At 31.3% G+C, this 17619-nt stretch overlaps 1 protein-coding gene across 4 annotated transcripts in view; it reads right to left on the minus strand.

Annotated features, from left to right (window-relative positions):
• The window catches only part of LOC114133016 (proton-coupled amino acid transporter-like protein pathetic), a 36762-nt gene extending 20491 nt beyond the window's left edge, over positions 1–16271 (minus strand). The window contains exons 1-2 of one of the 4 annotated variants that reach the window (XM_027998643.2): positions 15683–16271; positions 14863–14937 (exon numbers count right to left, since the gene is read on the minus strand). In XM_027998643.2, coding sequence (XP_027854444.1) covers positions 14863–14937; positions 15683–15739 — 132 coding nt within the window. In that variant the 5' untranslated portion in view covers positions 15740–16271. Of the gene's footprint in view, positions 1–14856; positions 14938–15682 lie in introns of those variants that run through there. The other 3 variants (XM_027998635.2, XM_027998651.2, XM_050198828.1) reach the window with 3 other exon arrangements.
• Between the last annotated feature and the right edge of the window lie 1348 nt (positions 16272–17619).

The raw sequence follows: 17619 nt of genomic DNA on the forward strand, positions 1-17619 counted from the left end.
TCATTAATGCAAGTTAATGAACTAGGTAAATTATAAATGTATACCACTATATAAATATATTATACATGTATAATAATAATAGATAGAACAGGTAAGTTATATTAAAAGCTTTTATGATAAAGAATATTTATATTGTTTAAAAATTTAACCGAGACCACTACTATAAGATAATAATAAAAAACAATATTAATGTCGACATTTACAATTTAAATTTTGTTAATCTGTAATCTAAACATCAGATGCATTTTGCTTGAATATTAAATGACTTGACTAACCAATTAACACACTAAGTATTAACTCAATGACAAAATATTCATTCCTGATTTTTATCAGACTTGGTAAATATTTCAGAAAAGGCAAAAAAACTTTTATGGCGGATCATAATACATAAATATAAGCATAGTTACATTTTATCATAATATGATCGGTGTAGCGTGCACTTATAGATGATACGGATAATATATTTACCTGAATATTTGATACACAAGTACACATTACTATAATACCTATTGCGTTAGTACTTGTGTGTATTTTATTAAAACGCCACGCGATACCCATCAAGTATATTCATTCACTCGATTGTGGCACAAGATGTAAATGATGTGACATGTTGTCTCGCGACTAAGAACTTCGTAAAAAAAAAAAAGAATACGAAAATAAACGTTTTCTATAGTAAAAAGCGGTAATGACCGAGTGTACATATCGTTTGAGAGCAAATATACACAAAATAATGTACACAACCTAACCCGAAGACTACGTGTCGTCCGTACAAATTCGGTTTCGCGCAAACACATTATAACATAAAATACGTCATATTATTCATATTATTATATTGTTAACGTCGACGCGTCAAAGTTATCGTCGTCGTCGCTGTTGCCGCCGTCGTGTCAAAATCGATTTTTGGCTGTCTCACGCTGTAAACGCAGGGTAAGTAAATACACACACGTACGGCGCATATATAACTACATATAATCTGTGTAAACCTATTATTATAGATACACGACATTTCAACAGTTTATCGTGGACGCGTGTCATATTATATTATACAAATATACATATTGCATCGTTATATCGGCCAAGTGTTGGTGAAATTGTTCTTGAGTTGAGGTGGAGGGTATGTTATATTTGAATTTTCCTTTTTTACTTTTAGAGACACTGAATAACGCGTCGAGAAATGCGTATTTTATTGGTGTTTTTTTCATTGTTGACAACGATGTGTGGTGTGCTTTTTTATGGTTTCTTTTCATAAATCACTTTTGCAGAAGAAAATGAAATGCCAATGGAGATTACTATATTCAAATCAAACACTGTCCGATGAAGAGGTCGTTTTTGAGATTTCTAAGGAAATATAGTGACGATTGAATGAAAGCAAACACATTGATTTTAACTAAATGTTACCCATCATTTCATCATTTGTCAACTCTATTGCTTTCAAAGATACAAAGTTCAGAAATGTCCACTCCTATGACTAGTTATATTTGTTTCAGATCAATTATTATTCACAATGTGCGAAAATAGTACCATAGTTTTTAAAATATTTTTAAGAGCATAATATTATTATGCAACACGATATTGTTAGTTATGCAAAGCGTACAGACAATTAATTAAATTGTTTACAAAATAGATGATTATAATATAAATAATTTAATATACGACATCCCCGATATGAAAAACACTTTTTAAAACGCCATTGACGAGGTTGTGTGTAGTAGGTATGTGTTGGCAAAGAGAAGCCGCGGTGGTGCACTGGTGCCTATTACAAGTTGAAACGACAGACTCGACAGGGAACTACCACACATTTCGGTGTACGTATCAAAAGCATTCATCGTTGTTCTGACAGACGAATTTATAGCATGCCGAATAGCAAGGTCGTCGATTGATCAGTCTATTCGTGCATAAATATTAATATATTATACGTGAAATAATATAACATAGTTAAATTTCATATCCGTTAATTATAATCCGGCCGGGTATATCAATAATTATGCACTATTTTAAGAAAACAACCCAAAGCCAATGATAGTTAGTAAAAAACATAACGATTTTCATAAAAAAATTTATACACCTTCTATGAAAGTACTGGAAGATTATAAATGTTTATTATAGATTTTAAGTTTGAATATAATATAGTTGTGACTCGTGATACAAGATTTGGCGTTAATGAAGGTGTGTGTTTGTTATTTTATATAACTTTACTGTCTAGCCGTCTAGGTAGGTATATATTATTATAATGTATTTTTAAATGTGAGCTATTAATTGTATATTCTTCTTCTACTGTCTAGCAGAATGATGCGGATATCACATAAATATTAGAAACACGTTTATACAAATTTGTATGCGGGCATGTAGGTACAACCTCAATATATATAATATTATAGTTCCATCAAATTTTATTTCTCAACTTACTTTTTTTCATTTCATCGGTAATACGTATCAACCACCACAATAACGATTCTAAACAACCACTTCTAAATTTATAAGAAACCTCTAATAGTAAGGTATAGTGAGTTTTTTTTTTTTTTTTTGGTTGACTAAAAGAACTAGTCAAAATTATTAACTTCCTCAATTGAAAATTGAAACTATGCCACTGATGAAGCGACAGTACTGAAATCACCGCTGACTTCCGTAAACGTCAAAGACAATTACAACTACCGAAATAGCGTGCGCGCTTTTGTATAAACACAAACATGGTATGCATACAATATAATATACTTGTGAAAGCGTTTAAATCGATACTTGGCGGCGGCAGGGCTACAGCCGAATGACGCACGCCGGAGGGCAAAAATAAAATAAAAGCCGTACCCGAGACGACTCGGCCGCGACGGTTAAGGCCAAAGTCCAACGGAAACGACCGTGTCGGGACATAGTGAAAAATCGGTTTCTCGCGCATCCACGCACAAGGGTTATACTATTTCACTCTGAAACCTGCGTCCATCGGTGCTTAAATTCGTATTTATTTTCCTTTGGTTATTTATCATAAATCCCTAATCGCTCGTACTTAAATCACACTTACAGGCTGTAATTGATTTTTAAACGCGGGTGGTTGCATCATATTATGGTTTATATCCACGGCGACAAACTGACCTAACACAATCCGTTGTTGTAGTGCAACAACAATACAGAGCTGGTTGAGTATATGATGCAACAGCTCGGGGAATATAATAGGAAGCTAAAGAAAACAGTATTGATTGCGACTAGGTATCTATTATATTACAGGTATATACATACGACGAAGCACTGAGTAACAAATATTAAAATTCTATAGGTAAGAAAATTCAAGCATTTAACTTTCCGGTCAGGTTAGGTTAGATGCTTGTACGATTTAGCTAGGGATAAATCATCGACTTTTATAAGATATTTGTCGCGCTACAATGTAATACGTAACATGTGATTAGAACTTTAGAAGTCATTCTAAGTCATTTAATGTACGCTACATCTATCCCTACATTATAAGGATAACAAAACAAATTTTATGAAATTATCACTATACTTTTATTCGCATAAAATATATATGTAAGCCTAAGTTAGAAATGGTAATCTTAACTCTCAAGTGCATTGTTAAATGTGGCAGTCGACAAAAACATAATTTAAATTTTAAATTTATAATGAATTAATGATTTATTTAGTTTATGATAAAACAGAAATGTTGAATCTGTCAAAGGTTAGGTTAGGTTATGGTAAACGATTGTAAAATATAGCTTTCAGATTATTTCATTCAGATATTTATTTAGACATTTTTGGTGGTAAAAAAAATGGAAAATTTGTTATTTTAAACGATATATTTTACAAGTCTAAACCAATTAGCGAAAAATAGCAGTACATGTTGTACAATGACATTGCTTCAAAAAAAGTTGTAAGCTATTTTCTAATCGATGCGTATTACGAATGCAACTGTATTTTTAGCAACCTGCATTTCAATCACATTAAAAATACAAATCGTGATTACTATTATACATTGTCGGTGTGGCACAAAAATAATTTGTTTGCACACGATTATAATATATTATATTACATTGTATTGTCCGTAAAAAAATAAAAATATAATCGCTGTCGTCGTCGTCGGACTTGGATCAAAAATATTTAAGTGAGGTTTTATTGTTAAACAACAAAACGATTTCAAAATCTATACAAATATTAGTTATTACACTATTACGTCATTCGTCTATGTACATCAATATAATCATACATTAATTTTACAATATTATAAAAAAAACAATGTTCGTACTTTTAATTTGAATCGAATATCTACTGCGCAATCCTATAGGTTAAATTTAAATCACTCGTTGCGTGTGTCGCGCTATTACTTCGAACTTTGCATGTATAGTATAATTTTGTACAATAATTGGATTTTATAGAAATATCTTTAATAAAGTCTTAGTCGATAAGTCCATCGTCGTATTTTATACGCGCCAGGGTGAAACACGTGTGTGGGAGGGTTTGTCATTCGGTAAATTTAAAAAAACCCACGTTGTTCGTGGACATGATTGCCGATTGGTACGCTTTAATTATATTGTTATTGTAATTATAATTTATATTTAATACAGGTTAGGTCGTAGGTACGTGTCGACTTGGATGTTAAAGATATTTTGGTAAAATTGACTAAATAAGTTTTTATAATATAAAATAACACATTGAATTATTATCATTATAAAAATATTATGTGATGCTATTTTTATGAAATTCACTTAACTCCAGTTCAGTTCTTTTATTTTTGCTTAATTATAGGATTGTATCCCGTCAAAATTGAAGGTACATAAAAAATGACGATTAGATTAGATTGCGTAACAATGAAACACTACCAAACACTAGTTGAAGCAGTGCTAAAATATAAAAATAATGTAATTCGACAACAGAGATATAACATCTGAGTTTAATTTTTTTGAATTATTGTATAATATTTATATTATTTTTTTGTTGATTCTATTTTCACACTTAACTCATCATATTTTTCACACACATTATAAATATTATAAGTACCCATTACAGAGAATAATTTATGTTATAAATGGCTTAAAGAATTCTTAACAAAAGGTACATTATACATACTTCTTTTATTGTAATACCCAAACGTGGTGTACCTTTTTAGAGTTATTGTGTGTTCAAAAGTAAAGTAAATTTTGAATACAGAACAGGTATAAAAATTGTCACTAAAAATGCCCCTATCGTACTGCATCTTTAAAATACTTAATACATAGTAATAACGAGCAGACGTTATATTTTCATTTCAACAAGCATAATACGGACCGTCAGGTTTTGGTTGATGATGATTGTGCGTTGCGGTGAACGGATATTTCGATCGCCGTTTTCGTGAACACGATTCACACGGGTAGGTCACAGGCATGACGTATTTAATGACATAGGTATTGTTTTTACCGTATTAATGGATGGTCAGCGAAGTGCAAAAAAAAATCACTTCAACTGCTCTGGTTTGTAGTACTGTAAAGGTACATTTTGTTTTTCATTATTAAATTCCTTCTCATCATGCACGTAACACTCTCTCGATTGATAATCATCCGCACGACGACAACGACGACGACCTTTAGGCTTTGACCGCTACTATATCGGCGAGACGATGACGACTTGTTCTCCTATTTTTTTTTTTACGTTTCACTTTTATTGTATTATTATATTATTATAATTATTATTATTATTATCAGTGTACACTGTACATCAGCGCCGCCTTTTTTATGCTACGCCGAATATTTGTAATTTATTACGTTTCAGTGTTGGCGTTCGCGGAACACAAGTTTCACCGAAATGATTATAATATGGATATTACAGTAAAAGATCGTTTCTGTTGAACATACTGATTAGTATGTATTTTTGTCTCAATAAGCCAAGAGGAATATTGATCACGTACCGGGCAGCTGGTATTTCATTCGGACCAGACGCGAGTCGAAGACGTATTTTTCGATTTCATCGGTTCTCGTCAAACAGGTAGAGAACCTACATGCCCACGACGCTTGAAATCGCCAATACGATGCTCATACATCGTCGAAATCCGCATTATAAATCGCACATTCACACATTTTACACCGGTTTAATGTAATATACATTACACACACAGAAATATATTATTATACGTTATACACATTACGCGTATATTATGTACACATAATAATTTAGGTATACATATAATATTACACGCAACTCGTAATATTATGTTACAATCCGTTACATTACTGTGAAATTGTCATAATGAATATTACCGTCGAAATTATTTTATGGTAAAAATATCGTGTTTGCACGGGAAACATCACCCTCCCCCCACTAAACCAACCACCCACCAACAGATATTGAAGTCTCGAACGTCACCATAACAATATACTATTCGTTCAAAGGACATTCATACGTATTATATTATTACGTTGTCATGGAAATCAATATAATACAATAGGAATTGATACAACGCCCGTGTTCCGTAATAATAATTGAATAATTCCGTGTACCTAAACAAAATGTAAAAGGAATATGGATCGATTTAGAACCGACGCTCTGTAATCTCTGATCTCAGTATGTTCTCAATTAACAAATTATTCGAATAATCAAATGATATAATAACGTTAGGAATTGCCGCTTATATCCGATCATTCCGATCGCACTGAATGGCGAAGATTATAGAATAATAGAATAAAATTTTAATAATTTTATATTTTTTAAACTATAATAACAATATACAAAAAAGTGATTATAAGAATTATTTTATTAAAAAGTATGAACGCTTTTTATTTAATATAAGGTTTACATAATTTTAACTATTTGAAGTCGTTGTAAAATAACATCTGTGAAAACAATTATTTTATTTATTTTATTTTTTGTATCTTTTTTTATTTTTCAAGTATTTTATTTTTTTAAACGACATTTTACATTTTCAATTTTATATTCCTAAAAAGGATATGTTTCTTGGAAATTCAAATAGTATAAAAATCGAATTTCGAGTAATCCATTTATTTAAAGTTAAGATAAGCGGAGTGAAGTGTCGCTGGAGTACCACGCCAAATGTTAGGTCCTCCTACTCTTACCTACTCATTATAATTTTAAATGCACATTTTCATTTATTAACTACTCGTTTGAAAGTATTCAGTTTTGGAACACGAAATTAAAAATAAATGCTGTCATTAAGAACTGTAATACTTAAAAAAAAAATAAAAGAATAAAAACATCGTTTTGTAATTACCTAAAATTGTGTAAAAACCATATTTTAAATAATTCAAATATTAAATGTTAAAACGAGTGTTAGCCTTTAAAAAAATTTCCTTTTTACAATAATTTACGATATTTTGAATACATTGAATAATAAGTAAAAATCTATAAAGATTTTTGACTAATATTGGAATATCTAAGTAAATTTAGCACTTAAAACATGCACTAATAATTAATTGGAATATATTCTATTATTATGCGACGTGAACAAAGAAACCTTATTCAAAATAAATGTTGGGTTTTTTTTAAAATAATATATTTAACATCTTAATTAATTGTATAATAATAATTTACAGTAATTTAATTAAACTTCGAATAATGACAAAAGCGTTGTGATATTTTAGTTTTCCGTTTTACCACGATGAAAATGATTAAAAATATAAATTGAACAATAGGATAGTTCTAATTCAACTTTCATCATAAAATACACAAATTTTATTATTAGAGTTTAATTATAATTTACAAAATGTATTATAAATGTACATTGTACATAGAGTACCTTATCTTTTTTTAATATAAAACGATAATTGAAATATAAATATGAAAACTGCATAATTCGTTCAACGTATTTTGGTTATTGCGTAAAACTAAATTAAAATATATAGGTACTTAATTACAGTGCCCAAGTAATTTAAATTTAAATTGATTAGTGGACATCACGGAACATGAAATAAATATTGTTCATAAACATTATATAAATTATTTTTAACATGATACACATTATTTACATAATTCATTTAGCTTGTTTTTTTTATTAAAAAAAAACATTTGAAATTTAAAATGTGCGATGTGCGAATGTTCCAGTTTTTAATAACATTTTCAAAAATATATCTTAAAATAAATTAATATGATAAATAATTATAGTTGATAGTATACATAGTCGGATCTTTAGATGCACACAACCAACATAAGCTAACATATTGTTTCCACTCGTATTACATGCCTTCAGTGATTTTTTTTTTTTGGCTAAGGTTTTTATTTTTGATCAGCTAAATCTGTATAAATCGTTAACAAGTAATCATAAAGTTCAAGATACCTAACCTAAGCCAAACAATAGTTATTACAGTTTGGTTTTTGATTGTTATATTATCTAATATGGGGTGATTCACAACTAAGTATAGATTTTTTTATTACCCTAAGCTATAAGGAAATTATTTCAGAAAATACTTGTTAAAATGTCGATACTGTGTATAATCAATATTTCCAAACAAATCGTCTATAGAAGTTTAAAATAAACAAAATTAGTTCACGTTTAAAAAAATCATTTGCATCATAGGAAGACACTCCTCAAATTATATAGAAATCAAAGTACTTGAAAATATGGCCCTCTTAACATAAATAAATGTTAAAAAGATAATAGTAGTTATGTAAAAATATCAACAGTTTATCCCATGTGTCACTATGATCGCCTAGAAAACTCATAACCGGAAGGCGGAAGGTAAGGCAATGTGCAGAGGTCAACGCGATAGGTTATACTTAAACAGTTACATATCATTATCGTTTATTAGTGTTTAACTATTTTTTCTGATATGTCCTTATGTTATGAGTGTCGCATGTTTAGTCTTTGTATATTATAAGCAAATAAGTTCGATGATCATAAAAAATTAAAAAACAATCATCAACAGACGTAAAAAGACGCTTAAATGAATGAGAACTACTACCTACTATAATAACATGGTTTTTCTATACTCACGCACGCCTATGAGATATTAAAAAAAAAAATAATAATAATAATAATAAAGATGCGCAGATACATCAGAGGATCGAAGTAATAATTCATCTTATGTAACTATGATATTATATAATAATCATTATACCTACGTCTAATAAATAATATTTTAGACAAAATATCTAGTATCAAATAATTACTATTCAACGGAGAATTTGGACTAAAAATAATACATGAATAATTATGTATTTATAATTTAGAAGCACATCGAATTTTATCGAGATACTCCGTCTCATGGGAATGAGAAATTGAAATATATTATGAAGATGATATACATTATAAGCATACATATTTTATTATACGATTACAGTTATTGAACTGTAATAAAAATGTAAAAAATAAATCGTTTTAATCTTAAATTTTCGCTTTGGTTGTACCTACTTAAGTATCAATTGTATTCAATCCCCAATGGACGTGTTCTATGTAGCTTAAACGAACACACACAAGCGATATTATACTTATATGTAGGTATAATACGAAAATAAACTAAACGCGAAGGTACAAAATATAATATACCAGTATGAAAAATGAAATATTATGTATAATAATAATTATTATTAATTATTATACTGAATTTCACAAATTTTCACAGACCGTAGTAACGGTTGTTAGCTTGTAAAATGTCGAACAATGACCATATTATATACTCGTAGTTAAACAACGACTCAAGACGACGAACGAACGGCAATACAGGATAATAGATTGTATAATTATAAATAATTATATTACTGTGTTCGGCGCTAGCATTGCTGGAACATGTATGAGCTTGTAAATTCAAAATTCGAATGGTATGTAACGAAGAAAACACAAGTGAGATCTCCCGAAGAGAAACATTCGCGAAACAATATTGTTCATCATAAGGTAGTGCTGGTTTGAGACGTTTGAACATAACGCAGATACCTCTTGTTTAATATTATTATACCTACTCCTTCTAACGAATTAACCGCGATCGTTCATTGGCCATAAATCTTAAAACATGCCTTGTAGGTACAACAACAGTAACAATAATAATAATAATTTTACGTCCGAGAAACCGTGTTTATATTATTTGTGTAACCGTAGCTAATGTATAATATATGTCTAGACGTCCCAATTCGAATGAAACTATATTGTTTAAAAAATATTTAAATGCTTTGAATTCGAACGATAACATAATGTTATTAAACAAATATAAGTGTAAATATAGTAAATATAGATTGTATATTATAATAACAATTATGTAGGTACCGAGATATAGGTTGGTGACGTAATACGTTATTAATAAGTCTTATTACGATATTGTTAAAGCTGTAGTTGGCATTCAAATTGTACCTAATACATTTTGTATTGATGACCTATGTACAATATTACTATAGTAGGGAATATTGTAACGTAAACGCAATTTATTGAGATAATATTGGTATTTATTGCAAATTTTTAAGAATCCGTTATAAATACAGCCATGTTTATATGTTTAATGTTACAATAATACATATTCAGCCATAAATTATTATAAATTATAATATTCAATTTAGGTTATGTTTAAACCTACGAACACTGACAATTAACCGGTCAGTTCTTTGTTTAAAATTTTTAGTAATTACTCAACTTAAAAAAAAAAATAAATTGCATATCTTAAAGGATTTTTTGGTATTGCATAAAATATTTAAACACATAATCCGAACATTTTTAGTGTAAATTATAATTGTTGCTACATGCCCAGTTCGAAAGAAAAATACAATTAATTTCAAAATAAACTTTGTGAAATTAGTCAATGTAATATCAGTATGTCACAATATTGAAATATATTTTTAATTTAAATTACATATTATCATTTTTTTTTTTTTTATAATAATAACACATTACGTTGTTTACCCAACTCCCCACCCTTACTATATTTTTGCCACAGTGAACGAGATGCCAGATGCTAAATATACATCATGTCTGTAGGTGTATGGTGGGAGGAAAAGAAATACACCGTTTGACATTCAAGAATTACTTAGATGCTCTAATTTATTTTTAAGTTTGACATGACCTTACCGGGTTTAGAAAAAACTAAATATCTGGTGCCAGTAAAAAAATAATATCGATAGGAAAAATTGTTCAACTCTTGCACGATGCACAGTAATAATATTTTTTTAAAAACTATTTTACATTTTTTACTCCGTAAGTTATTCTTCAGTCCGTTTTTTACACGACCGTCAGATAAAACACTGCTTTAAGTATATTCAAAACAAGCATCGCTTGTACGTGACCAGACTTACTAAAACATTTTCGATTTACGTCCATCCCCGACAGGTCATTCAATGTTAAACAAACCTTGGCGTTCCTTAAACAGTTATACTGGATCAGATGTGACGGGGAAAAAAAACTTTTCGGTTTAATAAATAAAATGCAAAACCATATCGACCAACTACTACATACACACATTACACACAATAAGAATATATTGATTTTATTTTGCAAGTGATTAAGGGCCGTTGTAATCTTATATTTTTTAACAATTAAAATAACATTTAAATATCTTTCAATTAAAAACATATTTATCAAAATAATTCAATTTAAGCATATCCATCGAAATATCATTTAAAATTAAAATTAACCAAAGGACAGTTTTCGTATTTTTTTGCAAAACATAATTTGTTGATAATACTATACAGTCATTTGGAAATTTCTTGATAAGTTCTAATTTCCCACCTTTAAAGGTTACAACACCTAATTAATATACTAATATACTATATTTAATGGTATTATTAATGTGTAAAACGAGAAAAACAATTTTAAGCATTAAATATGACGACCAAAATAATATATTTTACGTATTCAATAAAGCAAGTTCACAATTTTATGTATGGAATTTATTTCTCATATTACCCGTTTACCCTATTAGAAATCGATCACTTCTGTTCTGTAAAACCCGTCTGTAGGTTAGCTGCCTATACCTAACTAAAATAGAACAAAATGTTTGTTTAACGACAAAAGGAGTGTCCGTAATGTTTTTAAGTGCATTATTAATTTGGAAAAACGTATACAAAGTTATTTTTGACCGTGTCAAAGGGGGTCGCTGTTTCCTAAAAAAAAAAAAAAAAATTAAATAGGTGACCAAAATACACCGTAACATTATAAATTTATACACGAAAGAATATAATAATAATAATGAATCGTTCAAAGTTCAAACCCTCAAGTCATAAGGAATATCGTACTATGGAAATATTTGGAAATAGGTAGTACCAATATAATATTATACTTTGAGACTCTAGTGGTTAAATAATGACGTGGTGGTTCAATTTTGTTCAAAGAAATCACTGTTTAATAGTGTTGTGTAGAAATAAATTGATTTGTTATTAGTTTTATCGACAATCGCTTCAATTATTCATATTTGAGTGTGTACACTGTCGAGGCAAATACCATATTATTTGGAATTTTTTTTTCATTCTTTTTAAATATCTAAACGTCTTTATACCCATGTCATGTTGATTGTTTACCAATCGATAATTATTTTTAAAGCCCGGAAGTATATTTAACAGACTTTTAGAACATTGATTAAATATATTTGAATACTACACGCCGTATACGAGTGAATAAACGCACATTCACCTATAAATATTTAAAGAATGCGAATTAAGTTTATTTGTATTGAATGCCAATACAATAAAATGAATCTAAATTAGCGATTAGTTTATATCGTTTCGACGTTTTTCCATTATGAATTATTATAATATATTATATTATACAGAAATGAATGGAAGTCGCAAATGAATAATACAAATTGCAATATAAAACACTAGAAAAGAAGAAACAGTACTCGAAAAAACATAATGTTCGGTAAAAGAAGCTTAAGGGACAACTCGCAACTTAATAACCGATCGATTGGCTCGCATAATTATATAATACTCGTATATTAACATGTAATATGTTCACAAATCACAATTAATATGCAAATTTAATATAAAGTGGACCAACCAAATTTTTCTGATGTTTGACAAGTCTTGTTACTTCAACAAAATATTTTATTACAATGTTGTTGTGTACGCGTCTCGTGGTAGTTACGACTTTAGGGATGACGGTATTATGGGCAGGCATCACTGTTATGTTGTGGACTATAGCCTATAGGTTATTTTTAAGTAGGTAAACGGGATCCCACAAACATAACATTATTATTGATTGAAATCGGTAAAACCAGTTTGCCTTTTGTAATACATAAAAACATAATGGCATATTATTGTGCACACGAGCACAGTAGGATATTCAAAATTTGAAATTGAAACCCATTTTCAAAGTCGTGATTGTACCATGAACAAATACCAACAACTATAGAATTGCTCACAATTTATAATATTGACTAACTACTGCAGTACAACGAATAGTGTGGATATGTTTTAAAAAAGAATTATTTTCGTGGTAAAACTCAAAAGTTTTGTTGTGATACGATCATAATATTATATAATACAAAATGTCATCGTAAGTTTAACTTTAGTGTTGTAAAAGTCGGGTGTAGTACCCATTCCGGGAGATTTGCGTACATTCTCGCATGTTGTGACACAATCATAATGTATTATATTGAACGAAGTCTACCTATTATACCAATAAAATGGTAATAAATTGGTTTTTATACCAATAAAATTGATTCAAATAGCTTACACAACTATTAACTAAAACATTTAGACATAGACTGCCGATGCGACTGCGCGCAATAAAATAAATAAAACGCTAACTTTGGTATCCCGAGCCCTAATTCATGTTTAATATTTACATTGGAATGAAACGAACAGATTTTAAGACCACGTAAAAAGCTGTGTAAATTGTTCGTCTGCGCATGTGTTGTAATTCTTGTCGTCACAATAAAAAACTATACGTGGATGAAAAAAGTGAATTTTATTCGGCGGCGGTGTCAGCAATATATAATGTGATGTAAAAATGTTTTAGTATACTTATGCAGTAAATGATGTCCGTCTATTAGCACGCTGCACTGCTGCAGTGACAAATTAGCTAGTTTTAAACTTTAATTACAAGTTACGATAAATAACAACAACAATAATAATAATCATAATAATAATAATATTAAAACAATAACACAGCAGCTCGTAAGCACTACTACTAAAAATATCTATACATACATAATTATGTATAAACGAACGTATCGTATTATTATTATTACTATTACTATCATTATCATTAATACTATTATTGTGGTAATTTAGTATTTACTATTACTGCATGTCTGCATGTGTTATATAAATCAAACTAGGCATAATATTACGGAAACAATAAAAAATAATTAAAAAAATACAACGGAATTCAACACTATTTCGCGTTGCCCTATTGGAATACTATTCCACTCGGAATAGATGAAAGCGGTCCTTACACGCACACACACAAACGCGCGCTATAGGCACGTTGAGCGTACTAAGTTATTAATAGTTTATGGTTAATAGTTATTATTATTTCATATTATTGTATAGATATTTAATCGTCTAATATAAATCTATATTAATTAAGTATAAATTTAGACATGTAATTATTAGTATAGTATAGGTACAATATGGCCATCAAAATTGTTCGTTATAAAACTGGCGGAGAGTGCAAACACCATTATAAACGAACAATTTAGTCGACCCTGTGTATTGTATATATATATATATATAATATTATATTATATTAAAATATTATGTTGAATATAATAAAATTAAAATAATATTATATAGTCATGATACAAAATTGTGGCATGCCAACAAACAAGCTCTTGCATGCATTTCGGTTGGAAGAACATTGTTGTTATAACAAAATAAAAAAAGAGTATTATATAAAACATGACATAATTATTATTAGGTACACTATGATGTAGAGATAATATCCAAGCGTGTAGAATTTGGGTGAGACAAACGTTATAGAAATCGGTTTTTAAAATATTTTTTTTTTCTATTAGATTTCCAAAGCATACATACGCACACCTGCAGTTTTCTGTCATCATTGTCGAAAGTCTGTAGGATTATATCTTCGGCCGAGACAGGTATACCCACCCCGACCTGAAAACGGGCAAGCGTGTCAAGAAAAAAAGCCGTACCACCAATTATAAATAACAGTATAATAATATTATATATTAATATTATTGTAATATTATGATTTCAAGGAATTTATAGTAATTGAAAAATAGAGGAAAAACACAGATTTTACCGTACGCGAATACGTTTTTGTAATTTTATGCAGGGAACAAACTAACATTATTATAATTCATTTTATATTACGTAAAATAACATGTATCCATAGACATCAAAACCTTGGTGTTTCTAAACAACACTATAGACATTATATAGATATTATAGTACGTGTACTACATAACATTTTTTGCGAACCAATGTGCCGCGGTGCGTATATTATATCATGTAAATATAAATCGGACCTCGGCATCTGGCCAGCACGTGAGTCGGCGGCCGCGGCGGTGCGATAACACGCGTATCAACCCCCTCGTAGTGGTGGAAAACATATAAAATCGTGTAGGTTCGTGAAAATTCGGGGAAGGGAACACACGCTGCGCTTTCGCTTAGTGCAGGTAGAAAAACGATAAAAAAAAAAAAAATCCGCCAAACGGCCGGACCAGCGCAAAACCAGTGGCGTTATCATACTCTACCGGACGGTGGTTAGTGGAGGGTAGTGCAAGTGATGACGGCAGTGTCCCGGGACAATAATAATATAATATAATAAATTATAATTACGATATCGCAATAGGTATTATAATGTAGAGCAAGTGCGGTCGCCGTTGCAATTACTTACCGTCGACTTCAGGGGCACTCCAGCGACGTCTCCGGCGGCGGCGAAATGATGCGACATAGCGGTGCGTCTGGTGCGGTCTGGTGCAGCCGTGTGGCTGTCCGTCGTCGTTAAGTCGCGCTGCAGTGGTGCAACAGTGGCGGCGGCTGTGGCCGGAGGTCGTGCGGTACGGCGGCGGTCGTTTGGGTGCCGTGGCTACTACTACGTCGGGTAGCTGTGTCGGTGCGAAATTGTTACCAGTTTAGCGGCGACACGGTCAAGAAAAAAAACGGACGTGGTGCGTGCGGGTTAATTATTTTTGGGATTCGGATTTTGGGGGGTCGGATGTGGGATTGTGAGGGGTAAGTTAAATTAAACGTGAAAAAACTGTAACTATGTCTCGGAGAAGAGATATCTAATTTTTAAAAATTATTAATATCCGTACGCGGACGACACCGAGAGACGTCGGCTACCGGGCTACTGCTGCTACTCCTACTGCTCAGGTGGTAATAATAGTAGTAGTAGTAGTAGTAATAGAGGTGTTGGTGGTGGTAGTGGCGATGATAGAGTGCAATGATCGACAGCTGCTGCAGTGCGTCGTGAAGTACGGTCCGCTGAGAACTGCCGGTGGCGTGTGGTGGCGACGACGGCAGCGGCGGTCGTCGTCGTCGAGTAGTGCTAGTGCAGCGCAGTGCACCGTCGCGGTCGTCGTAGCTGTCGACTCTACCCGCCGCCCGCCGTGTTTGATGCCGCCGTCCCGGCATGGTCCCAGCCACCGCGCAGACCGTGCGCACGACGACCGCGTGAGCCACGCCTCCGTTTCTCTTCCGCGGCGCAAAAACGAAAACCATTAATTTCCATTCCCTCCCCACTTGGGGCCGAACGGTCGTCGGCGGAGGGGTGTGATACGGAGCGTATATACCAACCACCCACCGCCATCACCACCCCTTTCGCCGGGCGCGTAGGTAGATGGGTTTACTGGAAAAGCGTCCGTTCCGCTTTGACTGCCGAACGCAGGCGGAAGAGTTGACGACCCACAAGCGTTGCCTCGATTATTATTTGTTGTGGTTATTAATATTTAATAATAATTATTATTATTAATAACCACAAGAATAAATACTACTATGTATATACGCCACCGCTGATATAAGATATCTTTGTCGGATTGTTGTAGGTCGTGATGACGCAATCGTGACGTCGACGATTCGTTTCTCGGGTCAGTATGAAAAACGCTGGTTAGTTTTTTATTTTAAGCAAACGTCATTGGGTGGATATCACCATCATTCCAGAATGATAATATAATTCATTGTTTCCGACACGATCCATATATTCAATGTAGTTATTCCGAACCAGGTACGCACATATAGAAAAGGATTCGCGTGGAAGGGGATTCAACCTTCACTATTTATGCATGTCTAGGCTGAACTATTTTCCAAGTTCATGGGTAAATATTGAATACAGTTTTTACCCACCCCCTAAAAGTATTGTATTGTATTATATCGTATGATAAATTTATAATAAATTTAATAGGGTTGATAAAGATACACTCTCGCATTTCTAGATTTTAATTTTCTCTTCATTCAGTGTACAATATGCATATAAAAGTATAAGGCTTATTACAGTATTAATATTATAAATCTGTGTTTAAAGCCTAGTATTATTATATTATATATGTGTTCGTAAAAAAGACACAGTTGTACGTGTGTATCAAGTATGTATTATAACTTTTTTATTCAACTATAGAAATAATTGAATATTTCGATCTGCCATGTCATCCTGTCCGTAAAGGTATTATAATATAAGATCTATATTATGTTTTTAAAACTTTTACAACAATATAGGTATAACCCGACCTCATCGCATTATACTTTATCTAGATATTAAGAAAAACTTTTGGCTTAATGTCATATTATATTTCACCACCAATGTAATATATAACATTATATACACATGCAATCATC

The sequence above is a fragment of the Aphis gossypii genome, chromosome 1, assembly GCF_020184175.1.
Source record: "Aphis gossypii isolate Hap1 chromosome 1, ASM2018417v2, whole genome shotgun sequence".
NCBI classification, from domain to species: domain Eukaryota; kingdom Metazoa; phylum Arthropoda; class Insecta; order Hemiptera; family Aphididae; genus Aphis; species Aphis gossypii.